The sequence below is a fragment of the Rattus norvegicus genome, chromosome 1 (genome assembly GCF_036323735.1).
Source record: "Rattus norvegicus strain BN/NHsdMcwi chromosome 1, GRCr8, whole genome shotgun sequence".
In the NCBI taxonomy this organism is placed as follows: Eukaryota; Metazoa; Chordata; class Mammalia; order Rodentia; family Muridae; genus Rattus; species Rattus norvegicus.
The window spans coordinates 87,559,555-87,579,808 of NC_086019.1; the positions used below are offsets into that span (position 1 = coordinate 87,559,555).

General features: G+C 49.0%; 1 protein-coding gene across 1 annotated transcript; it reads right to left on the bottom strand.

Moving 5' to 3' along the window:
• Positions 1-8,279: 8,279 nt before the first annotated feature.
• LOC102557319 (carcinoembryonic antigen-related cell adhesion molecule 3-like) lies at positions 8,280-18,486 on the bottom strand. The gene is given in 5 exon segments (NM_001329892.1): positions 8,280-9,032; positions 12,205-12,564; positions 13,655-14,014; positions 16,823-17,182; positions 18,255-18,486. Coding segments are annotated over 5 exon segments (1,428 nt in total). The 5' UTR covers positions 18,319-18,486; the 3' UTR covers positions 8,280-8,748.
• Between the last annotated feature and the right edge of the window lie 1,768 nt (positions 18,487-20,254).

The window sequence follows — 20,254 nt, forward strand, 5'->3', positions numbered from 1 at the left end:
GCAACAAGGCTGATAAGCATCAACATGCCCTCAGAGAACAACACTCATCCCAGGGATGACATCGCCTGTGTCCCGGACGTGACTCTGCCAGCATCAAAGAGGGAGCCACCATCTTTCCTATGTGGACCTGTGACACAGAGAGCCAGATGAGCACCCAGTCTGCCCTATGTCCTCACTGAACCGGGAAGGTGGCATTCCCCAGCAGAAGGTGACACAGATTTCTCTGAGAGCTGAAAAGGACAAACCGAGTGATGCCTGTGAATGAAGATTAATCCTTATCACTAATGTCACCAGTCCAGTTCCTGACCCAAGAGAGGCTGAAGAGCAGCTGTGTGAGGAGTTTTATGTTCTTGGTCTTGGAAAGGAGGGGACCTGTTTGTCCTAAAAAGGACTGTGGGCTCTTCTTCCTACGGACACTTTCATGGCATTCTTGCAGCAGTATGGGATGGCTTCCCTGTTTGTTGGCTGAGCCCAAGTTCTCTGGCATCTTCCTGAGTCAGCTCTGCCCTTGCTCTGGGTCCGCATCAGAAATCCTCTCTTCAAAGGACTGGAAGAGCTTGAAGGGGCTCGAGACCCCATATGAACAACAATGCCAACCAACCAGAGCTTCCAGGGACTAAGCCACTACCCAAAGCCTAAACATGGACTGACCCTGGACTCCAACCTCATAGGTAGCAATGAATAGCCTAGTAAGAGCACCAGTGGAAGGGGAAGCCCTTGGTCCTGCTACGACTGAACCCCAGTGAACACGATTGTTGGGGGGAGGGCAGTAATGGGGGGAGGATGGGGAGGGGAACACCCATATAGAAGGGGAGCGGGAGGGGTTAGGGGGATGTTGGCCCGGAAACCGGGGAAGGGAATAACATTTGAAATGTAAATAAGAAATACTCAAGTTAATAAAGAAAAAACGGAAAAAAAAAAAAAAAAAAAGAAATCCTCTCTTCCCCTATGGGAGATGCCAGGAGGGAGGGGACTTTCCGGTTCCCACAGAGAGGGGTATTCTCAGACACAAGAAACAGAGTCTAGTGAGGGACCTCCAGGTTAGTAGGAAGAGGAAGGAAAGCTGTCTCCTAGTCAAGGTCATGATTCAGGGAAACAATTGTCTGAGTGTTGAGTGAGCATCCTGGTATCGCCCCCTGGAGTTCTCTGGGAGAACTGCAATCTCATGTCTAGGGCTACAGCAGAGGAGATCAACAAGTCAACTGTGACCTTCTCTGGATCCCTTCAGCACAGGTGGATGCAGGGTCTGTCATCCTGCCCACTGTGCTCTGTAGAACTCCTGTTTCCATCTTGTGTAGGGTGGGTCTAGGCAGGGTTCCATATCTTCCTAGGAGGTCCTGGACTAAAGTTGGAAGAAGTGGGCTTCCAGTGGCTGGAACCCCTTAGGAGGAGCCTAGAGTTCACAAAATGTCAAAAGAAAGACATGGTACATTTCTCCTCTGACTCAAAGGAAAGGCCAGTAAGGGGAAAGGGGTGCACCTGTACTCACTGGCCCATCTCTGGGGGCTCATTCCTTTCTTCTGTGGCCCCTGAGGGCACTTTGAGGATCTGCTATTAGAACAGGGAAGAGGATATTGATTCAAATGGATGCTCAAAATGCTCTTCCCTATCCGCCACTGTAGATTTCTTTCTTTCGTCGTGATAAAAACACCCTCAACAGAAACCTTTCAGGAGAGCAGAGCATGCATTTCCTGTCCAGACTTGGGTCAAGGTGCAGCACGGGAGGAAGTCAAGGCACAAGACATGCTGTTTGCTGGCTCTTTCTCTGACTCATGCTCAGGTAGCTCTCTTAGACAACAGAGGACCATCTGCCTAGGGATGGTGCTACCCACAGTGGGCTCGGTCTCCTGCATCAGTTCAGACACTCCCTCACAGACATGCTCACAGCCAGACCTGATAAGGATGGCTATTCAGATGAGCAATCTCCCAAGTGACTCTGGACTGTGTCAAGGTGACAGATAATACTAACAAGGACACTGTATCAAACTGTTGTGTCCTCCTCCTCCTCCAAAGAGGGACTCCATAGGAAGTTCCCCATTCTCCAAGGGAGTGTCCCTTCTGTTCCCTGCAGAAATCACATGTGCTGGTGTACACAGCCCCACTCAGCTGAACATTCAGAGGCAGAACACAGCTCACAGGTCATTACCATTTTTCCCACTGGGCAGATACTGACAGCAGCAACAATCTGATGTCTGTCGGGAAGAGTTAGTGCAACAGCGAGTTCAACGCATTGGTTCCACCCTGACTCAGGACAAGCCTCCCAGTAGCCTTCATCCATTCCCTCTTATGTCTCCACTGGATTCAGAGCAGAAGCCAATCCTCACCTGAGATGAGACAAGAGATGGGAGCATTGGGGATAAAGGAGCAAAAGCATGGATCCAAGTTCTGAGTGTTCCTTCAGGGTCATGGAGATCACGAGAGAAAATGGAACAGAGAGAGAGGCATGAGTGGGTGACAGAAATGAAAACCACATGACTTAGGTACACCCCTCTCCCAAGGGAGTTCCTCCCACCTTCTAGAAAGGATCGATCTCTCTGCATGTCTGTGTCTCTGTCTCTCTGTCTCTCTCTGTCTCTCTCTGTCCCTCTGCCTTTCTGTCTCTCTCTCTCTCTCTCTCTCTCTCTCTCTCTCTCTCTCTCTCTCTCTCTCTCTCCTCCACCCCAAAGACCTATCCAGGATCTCCCAGGAGAAACCAGAGAGGCAAGAAGAAGTAGAAGAGACAGAGCTGGATCTCATGAGACTGGGAACTGTTTGTGCCCTAGGACTCAGCCTGGGAATTAATGTCTGTGTCTATCCACAAAGCCAAGGCTTCCTCCCAAAGCTCTGTGCTGACATTTCAATGACGCATTTAACCAGACCTGTAAGTTTTTTTCACTGTGGTCTTGTGGAGACCAATGGTGGAGTTCTGGAAAAGGGAAATATAGGACTCATGAGTAGCAGTGATGCTGGGAATAAAGAGACCTAGGGAGCAGGACTGGGGCTTCCCATTGAAAATCCAGGAGTGATGTGCAAGAGGGAGAGAGGTTGCCTGGAAGGAGAGGCTGAGGTTTGACCCTGGATGGAAATGAGTATCTGAGGAGAGCAGCAGCAGGACATCTGAGCCATTGGAGGAAACAGAATGAAGCCACCTGTGACATCAACAGAAGGAAGGGGAAACGCTGGTCTATAGAAGGCTACAGTATCTATGCTATAATGTCAGGTAAGCAGATCCCAGACAGACCAGGGGTGCAGGTTGGTAAAGGAGTACTCATGTGGGGTGCATGAGCCCTGCTCCATCAGCACCACATTACACAGAACCCCGCCAAACACTCGTGTGTTCACTGAGCCTGAGTTTAAGATGTCCCTGTATTTTCCTGAGCCTCTTTAGACAGAAGTCCCTCCAACCCACTCCAGCTCAACGCAGGGTCCATCAGGTGCTTGGGCTAGGTAAGGATGCCCTGTAGGGACGAAATGTCCTGACAGCAGGACTCTGTAGTTACACAGTTATGGCAATGAAAGGAGAGAAGTTACTCATAGATAATGTCCAGGTTGGATGGGTCACTTCAGATGGCACTCACTAGGTTCCAGGTTCACACTCTTAAGGACCTGTGTCTGTTGGGAAATTGAGTCATGGGAGTCCCGCTGTTCTTAGACAAACTCATCCTCTGACCTGCTAAGAGGCTGTGACCGTGTAATCTGGACATGTGCGCTTATTCTAAGTCTCAGGTTCATACCTTAAGGCTGCTATTGTCATGTTCTATTGGGCTGGAACTGTCATTTCTGATGGTGACCTTGGGTAGCACTGCTGTGCAGACAAGAGAGAGAAAGCATGGCTCCCTGTGGGACCTCTGATCCTGGCAAAGGCTTCTTGCAGCCAGTGTTTGTCTCTGTAAATTTCACCCCCTACACATGTCCTTGATAAACCAGGCAGAAGAAACTGAGTGTTCAGATATGGTGGTCTCCTGTGCTGTGTGGGAGAAACAGTCTTTGTCACATGGGAGCTGAGCTGCAGAGCTTGATGGTACAGACCTAGGACCAGGAGTCATAGCCCCAGGGTCTCTCCTGGTCCTCACTGACCCACTGCCTGTCTTGTTCCATGGAGCTGTGTCCCTCCATCTGCACTGACCTCCACTGCTGAGCCTGTGACAGAGATCTCCAAGGCATTGCTATCTAAAGATGTCCTCCAGTCAGATGTAAGAAGACAGCACACTGAGCTTCCCTAAGGAACATCCACAGCCTGACCTCAGGGCCTGATGTGTGTTCAGAAATCTCACGTGAGACAATGAGCAAGCCTGGCATTCAGCTCACTACACAGACTAGGCCATCATCACATGGACCAACCTTCCCAGGGGTTCCAAGGTGACTGGGATGAGGCACAGGACCCCAGAAGACAAAGGATGAATCTCAGAAAAATGGAGGTCTAAGAGGCAGGCAGGCAGGATTGAGAGAAAACCACTTTCTTCCTTCACCTGGAATGCCCTGGACTGCACAGGTGAGGACCATGCAGAATACACAATTTGCTTTATTCTAATATTCTCTGGGTGGTGTTATTTTGTCATCATGCATATCTCTGCACCTCAACATCCACGGTGCCCACACAGGGCAGAAGGGGGCATTGGAACCTGGGAACTGGAGTGACTGATGGTTATGAGTGACCATGGGTGCTAGGAACTGGACATGGCTCCTCTATAGGATCTTCCACTGCTCTTAAGCACTGAGCCATCTCTCCAGCCCTCCTGGATGGGTGTTCTCAGAAGCAGAGCTGACTGGCAAAAGGTAGAGAGGAAGCATGGGCTGGGACTGTGGCCCCAAAGACAGGTGTGTTTGGCAGACCTGGGATAGGGGTTTGGGATGCTAACATTCTCCACAGGAGACCAGTGTTACTAATATCCAGGGTCTAATGCCGATCCCTGCAAGGATTTCTCTAAAGAGCACAGGGAGGTGAGATGAGAGACAGAGAGTAAAGGTGTTGGAAATCAATGACTCCTGAGCAGAGTGAGCCCTGGGGTAGAAGCAGGATCTACCAGGAAGGTGAAGCAAAGCCCTGTCGATTATGTCCCAGGAGGACTGACAGCTGCACACACACACACACACACACACACACACACACACACACACACAAAAACATGACTTCCTGTCTAGTATGTGGGCTCAGGAGTTCTGTAATGCCTCAGAAACTCTTCAGACACCTGGCTGAGTACTAGAGGCAGATCTAACTGTCCATTTGTTTTCCATTCCTGGACAAGTTGTCCCCTTCAGCATCTGATGACCAAGATTAACATCAACTCCTCCCTGATTCACAGACACCTGAGAAGGCCTTCAGGGTGGAGACACTGGATACGTGGCTGGAGACAGACAGCTTGTGCTTCACGTCTGTCACCCATGTCCAGTGTGAGGCTCATGTGACCACTGTGTTCCCTGTGTCTCTGTTTCTCAGTGACAGCACACTTGGGGAACAATTGTTGCACTGTCTACAAGGTAGCCTTAAATATGAACAAGGCCCTGACACTGGGGCAGGACACCTGTCCAGATCAGCAGTGTCTGTTCCTCTTTGCCGGCAGGAGAGGATTCATTAGAGGACATGAATCCTCCAGAGGACCTCTTTCCTCTGTCCCTCTCCTGGGGACAGTGCCCTTCCTGTAAAGCCTCCTAAGCCATCAGAATTATTGCCTGATGGGCTAAGCATTTGTACAGCTGTGCTCTCCATTCTGAGACTCAGAAGATGCCCTGTGACCTAGCCTACCTGAGGCCAGTGCACTGTCCGGTCCCATGAGCTAGGACATTCAGGCAGCTAATGAGTCATTCTGCTCTGATAGATCTGACAGGTCAGATCCCAAGACTACACATATTCCCGCAGGTCACCTACACTCAGTGTTCTGGGACACTGAAACAGAGCCGGGATGTCCTTCTTGTCCCCTTCTGGTAAGATCCCACTGTTGCTGCAGCCAGAATCTCAGGCCCAAGGATCTTTCTCAGGATGTGTTTATGGTGAGAGTCACACAATCTGGGCTCATTCTGATACTATGACAGAGTTACACATGGAGACACATATGCACACAGACAAAGACACATATGCACACACACAGAGATACATATGCTCACATAGAGAGACGTGTGCACACACACTCTCAATCTACCTCTCTCTATCTCTCTCTGTCTCTCTCTATCTCTCTGTCTCTCTCTATCTCTCTCTGTCTCTCCCTATCTCTCTGTCTCTCTCTATCTCTCTCTATCTCTCTGTCTCTCTATCTCCCTCTGTCTCTCTGTCTCTCTCTGTTTCTCTGTCTCTGTCTCTCTCTTTCTCTCTCTCTCTTTCTCTCTCTCTGTCTCTGTTTCTCTCTCTCTGTCTCTGTTTCTCTGTCTCTGTCTCTCTCTCTTTCTCTCTCTCTTTCTCTCTCTCTCTCTCTCTCTCTCACACACACACACACACACACACACACACACACACACACACACCACAAACACACAAATCCTGCTCTCAACAGGGTAAGACATTTGGCTAATTCAGTGTGTCTACAGTGGCTATGTCGTCTGATAAATTCTAAAACTCCAAAGTGGCATGAAATTCTGACAGGATGTATCTGCTTGTTTTCTAATGCTAACTGGGTTTTCCAAAACTGTTTGCACAAGAGCATCGGAAAGTAGCTTCTGGGAACCTGCCCTTGGTTAATTCTCATTGGTAAATAACTCGGGAGAAGAGACAGGCAGGGTTTTAGGTTTCCAGGGCTCTGGACCAGGAGAAGGACAGAGAGCCGCCATGCCAGAGAAGGCAAGCAGGAGGAAGAGCCAGAGGACCACACAGAAGGTCCAGGAGAACACAGCCCAGAGGGAATGAAGAGCCACCAAGATGGAACCAAGACGGAAATTAGTTCATAATAATCACAGAGAGAACCCCGTCGGATGCAACTCACAGCAGGGTCTTTATTCTATGAGAGGTAGCTCACCCCTCCCCCAGCACAGCACCATCATGCAGGACGGTTTTAGGGGAGAGTCCTGAAAACTATCGGGGGAAGGATTAATAGTAAGAAGCCCAAAGAGATAACTGCAAGCATCTAACCGGAAGGCAAGATGGCCTTTAGCATAATTGACTGGTGCTGAGAGTCACGTCGTACACTTATGTTCTACTCCCCTCTGCATTCGTTGTTGTTGGGCAGGGGGTGGGGTTGTAACGTGGGGCTGCAGGTTTGTTGGGGGAATAAACTGGAGATGCTGGTCTTGTTGGGTGATAGCCTAGAGACTGGAACGAGGCGCAGGTCTTGTTGGAGGGCAACTTGGAACTAATGCTGGGTACCAGGCTGTTAACTTACCGGAGTTCAGACTCAGATTAGGTTCTCTCAAATGAAGACTGAACACAAAAGATTTGGCCTCTCAATAACTCAGAGCTATCAGTGGGAGGCAGGTTCTAACACATGGAGGTTGGGCGATTATCCACCAACTGTGCTGCTTAAGGCTTATTCAAATATAGAGGCTGTGTGTGACAGTCTTTCATTCAGGAACATAAAACACTGAGGAGGATAGTAACCCCACACAAGGCTTATCAATAATGTTAATACCACTACAGGAAGTAGACCAGTTTGCACAAAAAATGAAACAAAACCACATAGCACCAAGAGGTCACACAAAACCATTGACCACGTGGTGACACAAAGAGGTTTTTTCAGGTTCTACCTCAGCATATCAGATTTGAAGGCTCAAAATATCCTGTCTCCATCGGGATGGTGTTCCCTGTAAGAGCAGACATCCATTGGCCTGCATTGTGCCTCTGTCACTGTGTGCAGACCCCAGCAAGTTTCGATTGGTGGCTATTACAAACTGTGAGTCCATGGCTGTTGGGATGGTTTGTATATTCTTGGGCCAGGGAGTTGCAGAGTTGGAGGTGTAGTCTTGTTGGAGGAGGTGTGTCACTGTGGGTGTGGGCTTTAATACCCTAGCCCTAGCTGCCTGGAAATGAGTATTCTGCTAGCAGCCTTCAGATGAAGCTGTAGAACAATCAAATCTGCTGTACCATGCATGCATCGACACTTCCATGCTCCCTCCTTGATGATAATTGTGAACTGAATCACAATTAAATGTTGTCATTTATAAGACTTGCACAGGTCATGATATCTGTTCACAGCAGTAAAACCCTAAGACAGCTGTCAACGTCAGTTCCCCTCTTTATGTCAGTATGGGCTTGAAACTCTCTGTCCACTAAGAACAAATTGTATATTTTCCCCTTGGGCTACATTGTGCATCAATAGTGGGCTGAGCACTGCTGGGAGGGCACCAGGAGCTAGAAAGAATGGATACAGACAATGTGGTTCATACACAACATGGGCTACTGTTAAACTATTAAACACAATGACAACAATAATTTTGAAGGCACATGGATGGATCTTCAGAATAACATCCTGAGTGGGGAAGTCCAGTCCCAAAGAGGCATGCATGGCATGTGTTCACTTATAAGTGGATATTAGCCATGAAATACAAGATGCACGCACTGCACTCCACAGACCCAAAGAAGCTAAACAAGAAGGAAGGTCAAATGTGGATTGAAACCCACTTAGAAGGGGGAAATAGAGTTGGAGGGGGAAGAAGGAGAAAGGGAACTTGGTGGAAGAGGGGATATAGAAGATAATGGAGGGGTTCAGTATCAGGTGTAGGGAGGGATGGGAGAGAAGTACAGATGGCCATGAGCATGAATGGAAATCTGTAACTGACAGGGTTGTGTAGGTGTGGGCATCTCAATACAGAAAGGACCCCCACTCTGCTGTAGGATGAGAGGAGGGGTCACTCGTTCATCACGGCCAGGCTGACAGGGAGACTGGTCTTGGAGCTGATTGGGTTGAAGACCTCACATCGATACTGTCCAGCATCCTTCTTCCTGACAGCATGAATCCTGAGTTGGCAATTTGATGGGGATAGGGTCATCCTCTCTGTGACCTGCAGATTCTGATTCTTGAAGAGCCAACGGATGGAGACTCCAGTGTTGTCCGACAAGCAAGTGAAGACCACTGAGCTCTGTACTGTGACTATGCTCTCCGTGACTCTCAGGATAGGTTGTGTCACAGGCTCTACAAAGAAACAGAGGGGATCAAATGACAGTAGTACTTCAGACAGCTCAAAAAGTCCCTCTATTGCTCATTAATGAAGCTCCAAGAAAGGAGAAATTGGAGCTGTGACTACAGTCATATCTTATACTTTGCTTGTGTCACCTCCGGGGTTGTGTGACCCTGATTCAGCCAATGAGTTTGATGTGCCTCAGATTCCCTCTACTAGGACACGCTGTGCACAATGGTTGCAGTGCTTATAGTTAAGGTCAGGTATGAGCAATGTTCTGACCGGTGGATGGGGGAGCTGCTCACATCAGCAGCACCTGTTCCACTTACCCAAGGCTGGACTCCTGAGGAAAAGAAGCTGCCTGGTGAACTGTCACCTCTGTCCCTTCCCTTGGAGAAATTATGTTCATCTGAGTTACCATAGTCCATCAGAACAGTGGGTTTCTGTCCTGGCACCTGTCCACTGAAGCTCAGGAGAAGGAGGCACACATGTGACCTACATGACTAAAGCTGTCATGGAGGTGCACAGCTGATCCCAAGCCCTATGTGACTTGGAGAGTCAGCAAAGCATTTTTTCCTCGAGCTATAACAGGAAGTCCAATGCTAGCCCTGGGGAGAAGCTCTCTGGAAACAACTACAGTTGAGTCTGGATCCTTGGCTTCCTGATGCTCCTCAAACTGATTTAGTCGTGATCTGGACCATAGAGGGATGGGGAACACCATTTAATCAAGAAGATAGAAGGGAAAATAATCAATATTGAGATAGCTGTCTCTGGTGAAAAGGTGGGGTTCTGTGACCAGAGAAGCTTAGATCCATCACTCAGGAGAGGTGGGAGGCAGAGTCTGCACATCCCAACAGGACTGAGCAAACAACCTCCAAGCCCTGGGTGCACCTGACTGTGTGTTGCCTCCTCTGTGTAGAACTGTGTCCTCATGTGTCTCCACCCTCACTGTCCTCACATGCCCGCTCTCCCTCAGAAGATGTAGAGTGCAGGCAAACTTTATCTCATTACTTCCTCCATAGACCCCAGCTTTTCCCCTCCTAGCCTTGATTCTGGTCCAGTCAGCACCTGACTTCACTTCAAGATGGCCTTCCTGGTCGGTCTTTCAGCGCTTGACAGCTAAGGCCTTGTTAGAAAAAAAAATCTAATTCGATATTTTTGGAAGGACCAGTGGCTACACAGGCTCACGTGCATGTGGGTACTGAGTAGATGTCCACAGTTCTTGCATATCCAGGTGTTAATGAGATTCTCATATTGGGAACTGACAGCAGTTAAACCCCCAGCTGCAGTACCATTCCTATGTGAGGGGAGTGAGTGTGAGTGTGGCTGTTTGAGCAGGAGCAGATGTACACCATCCTGAGTGTACACTGAAGTGCAGGTCACAGCACCTGAATGGAGGTCAGAGGTTAACTTGAGGGACCCTTTCTTGTCGTTCCAGCTTAGGAGATGCCAACAAGTCTCTGAGTTCCCCTGGACCCACACAGTCCAGCACTGTTCTCCTCACCAGTGAGCAGGAGACACTGCCAGGGGCTCCAAGCATTAGAGAGGAGTACACAGTGGGCCTCCATGGCTGAGGCTGCCTGCTCTGCCCTCGCTCTGTGCAGAACAGAATTTGTTACACCACTGCCCCAAGCTCTGCAGGCTTCCTCCCTCTGAGCCCAGCCTCCACCCAGGCAGGAGCCCTTCCCAGGCTGATGCTGTCCGCTGTCAGGGATGGTGCCATGCAAGGGCTCATAGTGATATCTGTACCCTGAGACCGCCCTCTGCTGTTTTCCCATTGTGTCCTTTATGACACAAAATCCTAAGCTGAACTTTTATTGTCAATGCTCTGAGGTATGATTCCCTCCCTGAAGGAAGGTGACAGAGATGCCTATGAGGACTGGGAAGGGACCTGATGACTGATGCTAGGAAAGGGACTCACCAGAAGGGAGTCACCAGTCAGGGTGAGTTGTCATGAGACCCAGGAGCAGTCATGTGTAGAGTTTCATGTGACTGTGCCACAGGAGGTCACCTGAGTCCTAGAGAAAGGGTAGTGGCTTGGTATCCCTAGGAGAGCTCCAGAGGGACTCTCAGCATCCTGTGCTGGCTGAGCCTCATCTATGGTCTGCCCATGTCCTTCCTGGGAGGCAGCTGTCCTCTGTCTAGGTGATTCCCCATGGATATGCCAGGGAGAGCCAGGAACCTGGTCACACAGGATCCTCTGACAGAGTGATGTGCTTAGTGGGTCTGAAAGACTGCCCAAGAGAACTCCAGGTCTGGAGGTTCAGGGATGGATCTGGGCTACAACCTAAGTTTGTGGTCCCTGGAATTACTTCTCTGAGGTTTCTGCTGAGCTTGGCAAGAGCCTCAGGAGACTGGGCAGACTCTGAAGTCTTAGTCTGAGTTATTTTGCCATCCAGTGAACAACCACAGAATTGCAACTCATGTCTGGGTGCTGTCCGTCCACTTTAGCAACTCGGAAATTATTTCCTGCAGGAGAGAATTCCAGGAGCAGGACATCAGAGGATAAACACTTGCCAAGCAGACCTGTGTCCCCTGTCCATCACCTTGGAGACCGTGACCTTCCTGTGAAGGCCATCCACACAGCTAGTTGAGAGCCTGGGCACCCTGCTGGTCCTGTCCAGCCATTTATTCTTGGCTGAGTCGATGCAGAAGATGTCCAGGGTAACTAGCACAACTGTGACACTCATGGCAGTGCACTGGATGGTGACATATGCCGAGCCAGCTCTGTACCATGTCAGCTCTAAGAGGACTCCAAATCCAAACAATGACAAAACATTTCCCAGTTTCACCTGGAGTTTCCCCATCACACAGGTTTGCAGCCAGGGATGCCTGGTGCTCTGTGTGGGGACAACATGGCTATGTCACCTAGGGCTTATCTGACCCCCACAGAGTCTATGTCAGGGCCGTGTGCATGGTGAAAGACCCAATGGTCAGGGCTGAGCCTGACATCCTTGGGCTGAGTTTGCCCTGCATAGGATGGGTAACTCTTTTCAAAAAAGGCAAGGAAGAGGTTCTGATCTGCTGCTGTTTGTCTACCCTATGTGTGCCCTGCAGTAAGTGTCCAAGTACCCATGACAGGACACAGTGTAGTGGGGGACAGCAGGAACAGCCCAGTCGTCACAGTTCAATTATGAATTATGATAAGCCACGCCCAGCACCTGGAAGACACTGAGAGTCACTTACTGTGCACGGTGACTTGCACGTGGGCTGTTTCAATGTTGGCATTACTGTCTAATGTTACAAGTGTGTACAATCCCGAGTCTTTCTCAGTGAGGTCCTGCAGGAGCAGAGATCCGTTGGTGTAACCTGTCGCTCTTCCTCTGTGTGCCGGGCCCGGGAAGACAGACTTTGTCGCTATGCTGTATTCTGCAATTTTAAATTCCTTAAGGCTGTACACTCCTTTGTACCAGGAAAAGGTTTGCAGAGCTTCGGGCAGATTGTGGACATAGAGAAGAACACTTTCCCCTTCAGCCACATGCCGTGGCACTGGATCTATCGTGAGTGGGGCAGGGGTAATAGGGTCACAGCACGAGGAAAGGGAGGCTGGAAGGGAAAGAAGAAAAGTCATCACATGGAATCACTGTGCTTGGTGGAAAGATGGCGACCTCCAACCTGAGGAGATGGATTCTTCCCTCAGCCTAGAGATGCAGGTGTGGGTGTGTCTCTCCCACCTGATGGAAGTCAGCAACATGGCCTCCATTCCCTCAGTGCAGAGGAATCTGTCATTTCCTCTGCATGGAGCTCTCTCCTTAGTGTCTCCGTGGCTGTCCCTCACTGCCCTCATTCAGACATTGCACATACTCATGCACACTGTGCTTTGGGATGATGTCTCCCATGACCTCGGTCTCTACACACCCTGCATACACACTCTCTGACTTTCTCATCTCCTTGTACCTACAGTCAGCCTGTGATAGCATGTTCTACATGTTCTCACTGCTCTGCCTGTAGCCCACAGGACTAGGGCTGGGGGAGGAATTGGAATAGGCTGGGTCTTCCTGGCAGTCCCAGAAATTATGCTGGCAGGCTTCATGTCAACTTGACACAAACCAGAGAGTAAGTCATCTGAACCAGGGAGCCTTAACTGAGAACACAGATATCAGAATGGCCTGTGGGCAGGTCTACAACTACCCTTGCTTAGTTTGATTTTTTTTTCTGTTGGTTTTTTGTTTTGTTTTTGTTCTTTATGAAACTCTCCTGGGTAGTGATAATGACTTACACTGGTTTGATGAACACAGCCAAAATCCATGGTTCACTGTCTGCCCTCAGCAGGAGTAAGTGACAAGCCCTGGTAAAACGGAACCTGGGACATTTTTAGGCAAGCCAGGGACAGACAACTAGGGCCAGAGTTTCCTGGTGCTCACTGTTCTGTGAGGACACATCAGTTTGCTCCCATGCGTCACAAGAGTCTCAACAAGAGAGGTGTCAGGCATCTTAAGTCCTCCAAGATACAATGGCGAATCTGAAGACAAAGTCTAAACCATGGGCAATTCTCTCCTATGTGTGTGTCCTGCACCCAGTGGTCAATTCCTCACACGGTTGACAAGTGCAGAACAGAGGTGGTCACATGTCAGGAGAGACAGGCCTGAGTGTCAAAGCCCCACCCAGCACTGAACAATCACAGAGAATCACTTACTGTTCACCTGAAGGTAAATGTGTATTAATTCGACGTTGAATTCTGTACTGAGAGTGCGTAGGGTGTAGAATCCAGTGTCTTTCCAGGTGACATTCTGAAGCAGCAGGGACCCAGTGTTGAACATTGTTTCTCTACCGCTGTGGGCAGGGCCCAGCTCATAGGAATCCTTGAATGTTCTGTATCGGACAATCTCAAGCTTGTTCAACACGAGTGCCCCTCTGTACCAGAAAAGTGTTCGGAGATAGTTTGGAAGATGGTGAACACGGAGAAGAACGCTTCCCCATTCACTAACGCTGACCGGCACTGATTCAATAGTGGGCTGTTCGGGGTTAAAAGGATGCCCACAGACGAAAAGAGAGGCTAGAAGGGAAGAGAGATCCATCAACATCAGGACTTTAGTATTTGGCTAAGATGGTGCCCTGAGTCCTGAGCAGCTGTGTCCAGTGCTCCGCTGAGGTGTGGGAGTCTCCCTGCCCTAGCTAGTGGAGGTCAGTGCATTATCTTCATGCACTCCGTGCCCCTCACTTGCCATTTCCTCTCTATGCTGCTCTCTTCTCAGGTGTCAACATGGCCCTGCCTCACCGTCCTCAGATCCCTGCTCACACTCAGAGTTGATGCAGATCTGTCTTCACTCTCTGATGATTTTGTTGTGTTTCTGTTCTTTTAATGATCCCCCAATACCTGATTCACCTTCTAGCTGTCTTTACTGGTCTGTTTCCCAGTCCACTGGGGCTAGGGAATTATGAGAACCCTTACGGGTCTTTAAAGAAATGCTGACTAAAAATACATCAGATATCTGTGGCTACATAATAAATGATTGAATGAATGAATGATGTCTCAGGACCAAAAATGTGCATGGGTTAAACAAATTCCTGTTTGGTGGTATGGTGTTGAATGCTTCCATTAAATTTAATTTTTTGTAAACTGTGTTTCTGTGTTTGCACGCGTGCGTGCGTGTGTGTATGTGTGTGTGTGTGTGTGTGTGTGTGTGTGTGTGTGTGTGTGTGTGTGGTGTGTTTCTGTAAAGGGTATTTCTTAGTGTGTGTTGGTGGATGTAGGACAACGTCCCTAGGTGTAGATCATGGGACAACTTCTGTTCACTGGTTCTCAGGTTGTCAGACATGAAGCAAAATCCATATCCAATGAGTCACGTCACTGATCAACACCAGCTTGGTTTCTTATTTGGGACATCACAGCTGAGAACCTCAGTCTTCAGAACACTGGGCTCATGACGATGGGTGACAACAATCTCCCCCTGCCCTTAATCCTTCACCAAGTGAGACTCTGTCCCACTATGTCATCTCTAAAAACCCGGACTCCTCTCGGATCACTGAACCGCTGAGGAGACTACAGAGAATAGATAAGTGCTCTCCTCTCACACTCTGGAAAGTGTGGTCTCCATACCCATGATCAAGAGGGCCTTTGAAGAGGGTGCAGAGGGTCTTCCCTGGATCTGTGGGCTGAGCTGTCCTCTGTCTGTAGCACATCTGATCCAGCCCAGATCTCCTCCTCAAGCCTCAGACTCATCCCAGACAGGATCATCTCCCAGAGTCCCGTGGGCTGTGGGTAGCTCTGTGTTCTCTGCCCTGTGCACACTCAGTCCTACACACCTAACCTCTGCTTTGGGCTCTTTCTGTCTCGGCTCCACAGAGCTCACAGTGACAAACAAACCTCTGAGCATCTCTGTGCCCTAAGAAGACAGCAGCTCACCCGGGGGCAGCCCTCTGTTCTGGCCTCTGCCTGGCTCAGTCAGCACCAGTGAGTGAGCCTCTGCACTCCCTGGGTGACCCAGGAACCAGCTGGGCACCCAGTCTGCCCTGTGTTCTCAGTGCCCTGCAAAGATGGAGTTTGCTCTCAGGAGGAAGGAGACAGAGATGTGTGTGAGGATCCCAAGGGGCCAGCTGTGTGACGAGTGGGGGAGGGGACAGATGCGTTCTCACTGCAGCCACCAGTCGGGATTCTCAGGGAGAAAAGGGGCCCAGGAGCAGCTGTGTCAGGAGCCTCACTTCCTGAGTGTGTGGGAGGTGACCTGAGTCCTGGAAGGACTGCTCTGGGCTCCATTGTCCAATGTAGGGATTCAAGATGGTGGGCACACTTCCTCTGTGTCCTGAGCTGTGAGGTGGCTCTGCCCATGTGCTGCCTGGCCTTTCTGAGATGCCTTGAACCTCTGTCTAGGTGATTCCCATAGGACACCCTTGCTTTCCCAGAGAAAATGAATGTCAGGAATGTGAACACAATCCCCTGGCGGGGCAGCAGATACAGGAAGCAGCCGAGAGGTCTGAGAAGGCTGTGCCAATGACCTCCAGGTCTATGGGGACAGGGAAAAAGCCAGAATACAAGGTGACATCCTGACCAGACATATCCACTTATTTGTATTCCTTGACTGTCCCAGGCTATCCCTGCTCTTCACCGTGGGAACTGCAGCTCATGTCTGGGGAACTGTCAACCTCAGCCAAGCCTGTCCTCATATGCCTGTAGGAGAGGTTGTGCTTGCCCCAAAGGACAAGAACTTGTAAGGAGGCCTGTGTCCTTGTTGCTCTCCTTCAGGATCCTGGCCTTCCTAAATGTCTCATAACCCCATCAGGACAATGGATTAATGACCTGGGAATCTGCCCTGCTGTGCTCTCTCGCTGGGTCACCAGGGATGACCAGGAGACCTAGCCTAATCATGGCTCTCATGGCAGTGCAGTGTTCCCGTCCACGTGGAGATTGACACTGACTACTGACAAGCACTCTGCTCCACAGACAGAAAGTCAAGGTCCATCCCTAGCAAAAAGCTACTCGGGGCCATCAGGACGTGAGTCTGGAGCAGAGTTGTGGAGTCAGGGCTTTCTAGTACTCAACTCTGTAAGACTTCCATGGCTCCCAGGGCCCTTCTTCCTTTCTTTCCCAAGGACAGTTTCCTGCTAAGAACCTCAAGAGTCTAGACAGAGGCTGATATGTTTGGCTGACTTGCCCACCATGCATTCAGATTTCTCCAAGGTGAAATCAAATGAAGGATTGTGTCCAATTGACATTCTTCTCCACCATGTGAGTCCTGCAGTAAATGTTCAAGCCCCAACATGAACACACACTGCAGGGGGAAGGGAGACACAGCCCTGGCCTGATACTTCTGTGTCTAGTGGAAGGACACCGCCCAGAACCCACAGTTCACAAAGAGTTACTTACATTTCACGTGAAGGAACAGGGTTGTATTTGATTGAATTTTTCCATGTTTATTTATGATTCGAAAGGTGTAGAATCCTGTGTCCTCCTGGGTGACATTTTTGATCCACAGCGACCCGTTGCCGTACAATGTCTCTCGACCACTGTGCACGGGCCCCATCAAACTTATAGTATACCTCAGTGAATACAGTGCAATTCCACGGTTCATGTCGGTCTCCCCTTTGAACCAGCCAAAACCTATAATATTCTCTGGCATATTGTCAACACTTAGAAGAACGTTTTCTCCTTCAACCACTTGGGGCGGTGAGGACTCGAGGGTGACTTGGGCAGTGGTGGGCAAGAGCCAGCTGGTTAAAAGGGAGGCTAGAAGGGAAGAGAGAAAAGCCACCGATCCTGAGCAGGTGTGAGCATCCCTCAGCTTATGCCTGTAGGTTGGGGAGCACTATTAGTGGAAGGGAGAAACATGACCTCCATGCCCTCAGAGACTCACAGGGTGTCATTTCCTCTCTATGGAATCCTCTACACAGGTGTCCCCATATCATTCTTCTCATAGAGGGTCTGGTGAGAGGTGAAGCAGCTCTCTGACTTTCTCCTCCTCTTCCTTCCCTCCTCATACAATCCTCACTTTCTGAATTGTTTTCTGTTCTAGTTAAGGTTCCATTAAACCATTGACTTTCTCCTCTGGATACTCTGACTTCTGCTCCAAGAGAAAAGGGCTTAGTGAGGACAAGGACTGGAATCATCTTTTTGGAAGGTTCAGTTCCTGAAAATAGATCAGGAACAAATGGGAGAGATAAAGAAGAGGAAAAACATGAAGGAAACTGGAACAAAGGAAGAAACGAAGGAAGGAACAAACGAAGAAAGGAAGGAAAGATTAATATCTCCATGGACTTATCTACATAGTGCCCAGGCTCAGAGCAAAGGGAAATCAATATATTCAAGTGTGATTTAATAATTCAGTGTGTTCGTGTGGGTTCGGGAAAGCACAATGTCTTGCTGTGCACACTGCAGATGTATGACACACGCCTGTGTGGAGGGCAGAGAAGAGCCTGCAGGAGTCTGCATCTCCATCCACCCCGTGAGAGCCGAAGAATGAGTTCAGACTGTCATGTCTCTACACCGTGAGCCATCTTGCTGGACCTCCCACGGCTGATCTCTATTCAGAGAGTCACCCTGTCATGGTGGGGAATGTGGGGCTTCTGACCATGGTAGCCATTCTGACTGATTTTGAATACAGGCAGGCGGCTGAGGCTTTTTTATTCCCTCATCAGCTCCTGTCTGCTCAGAGCTTCCTGCTGCTGAGCCTCTGTCCCTCACTACAGCTTCTGCACTACATTTCAGAAACCCCAAGTTGTCTCTAGACTTCCCCTCTTCAGAAGACACTGGGCCTCTGATTTTTCCTTCCCCCACACAATCGGATAGTAGGAACACTTACCTGTGAGCAGGAACCCCTGCCAAGGGCTACACCCTGAACAGAGAAGCACAGAGGACACCTCCATGTCTCTCCTCACTATACTGCCCTTGCTCTGAGGAGAAGACCTTCAGCTCCAACAAGGCTCCTGGCCTCTGCTGTCCTTCCTTTTTCAGAGCTGAGTTTTTTCCCAGGCAGGAGCACTTCTCAAAATCCTATGAGCTGTGGATAGTGGGGTCAGTGTCCAAGGCACTGCTCTGTCCCTACCACTGTCAATGCTGCTCCACATCCCTTTCAACTTTTCTCTCTTTATGTTTCTCCTGCAATCAACATGTTGAGCAACAAGGCTGATAAGCATCAACATGCCCTCAGAGAACAACACTCATCCCAGGGATGACATCGGCTGTGTCCTGGACGTGACTCTGTCAGCATCAAAGAAACCTACTGGTTTCTGCCTGCCCACAGAACTGAACTAAACTGGTCCCACAGCTTCCTGCACCCAAATTCCGAGGGAAAAAAAGCTGGACTCTCAGAAATAAAAGACAATCCTGAGAACTCAGAGGAGACAACTACTTTCTGCCCTCATTCCTGACCCAAAAGGAAACTACCTAGTGCCATCGGTGACCTTTGGGCACAGGGACCTAGGAGCAGTCACAGGCAGGACTTTTTGGGTTTCCGCCTGCACTGAGAGCTGAAAACCAGTTGACAGGAGTACCTAAACACCAGAGAGCAGAGGTAAGACCAACTCTACTGCACCAAGCAACTCACCTGGAGACTTCAGGTCCCACAAACTCATGAGCAGCTCTCTGTTCCCAGATCACGCTGAAAGAAAACAGATCTAAAGGAGTGCTGATACAGAGGCCTACAGTAGGGTCAAGCCACTGTCAGAAACAGCAAGACAAGCTAACACCAGAGACAACATGATGGCGAGTGGTAAGCATAGGAAACTCGGCAACAGAAACCAAGACTACTTGGCATCATCAGAACCCAGTTCTCCCACCAAAGCAAATACTGGGTGTCCAAACACACTGGAATAGCAAGATTTGGATTTAAAATCACATCTTATGTCATACAGACCTTAAGACAACACAAATGCCAGCCCAGGATACTGTATCCAGCAAAACACTCAATTAACATACATGGAGAAACCAAGATATTCCATGACAAAACCAAATTTACACAATATCTTTCTACAAATCCAGCCCTACAAAGGATAATAAATGGTAAAGCCCAACATAAGGAGGCAAGCTACACCCTAGAAAAAGCAAGAAACTAATCGTCTTGGCAACAAAACAAAGAGAAGAAAAGCACACAAACATAGCCTCACATCCAAATATGAATATAACAGGAAGCAATAAACACTATTCCTTAATATCTCTCAACATCAATGGTCTCAACTCCCCAATAAAAAGACATAGATTAACAAACTGGATACGCAATGAGGACCCTGCATTCTGCTGCCTACAGGAAACACACCTCAGAGACAAAGACAGACACTACCTCAGAGTGAAAGGCTAGAAAACAATTTTCCAAGCAAATGGTCAGAAGAAGCAAGCTGGAGTAGCCATTCTAATATCAAATAAAATCAATTTCCAACTAAAAGTCATCAAAAAAGGTGAGGAAGGACACTTCATATTCATCAAAGGAAAAATCCACCAAGATGAACTCTCAATCCTAAATATCTATGCCCCAAATACAAGGGCACCTACATACGTAAAAGAAACCTTACTAAGCTCAAAGCACACATTGCACCTCACACAATAATAGTGGGAGATTTCAACACCCCACTCTCATCAATGGACAGGTAATGGAAACAGAAATTAAACAGAGATGTAGACAGACTAAGAGAAGTCATGAGCCAAATGGACATAACAGATATTTATAGAACATTCTATCCTAAAGCAAAAGGATATACATTCTTCTCAGCTCCTCATGGTACTTTCTCCAAAATTGACCATATAATTGGTCAAAAAACGGGCCTCAACAGGTACAGAAAGATAGAAATAATCCCATGCGTGCTATCA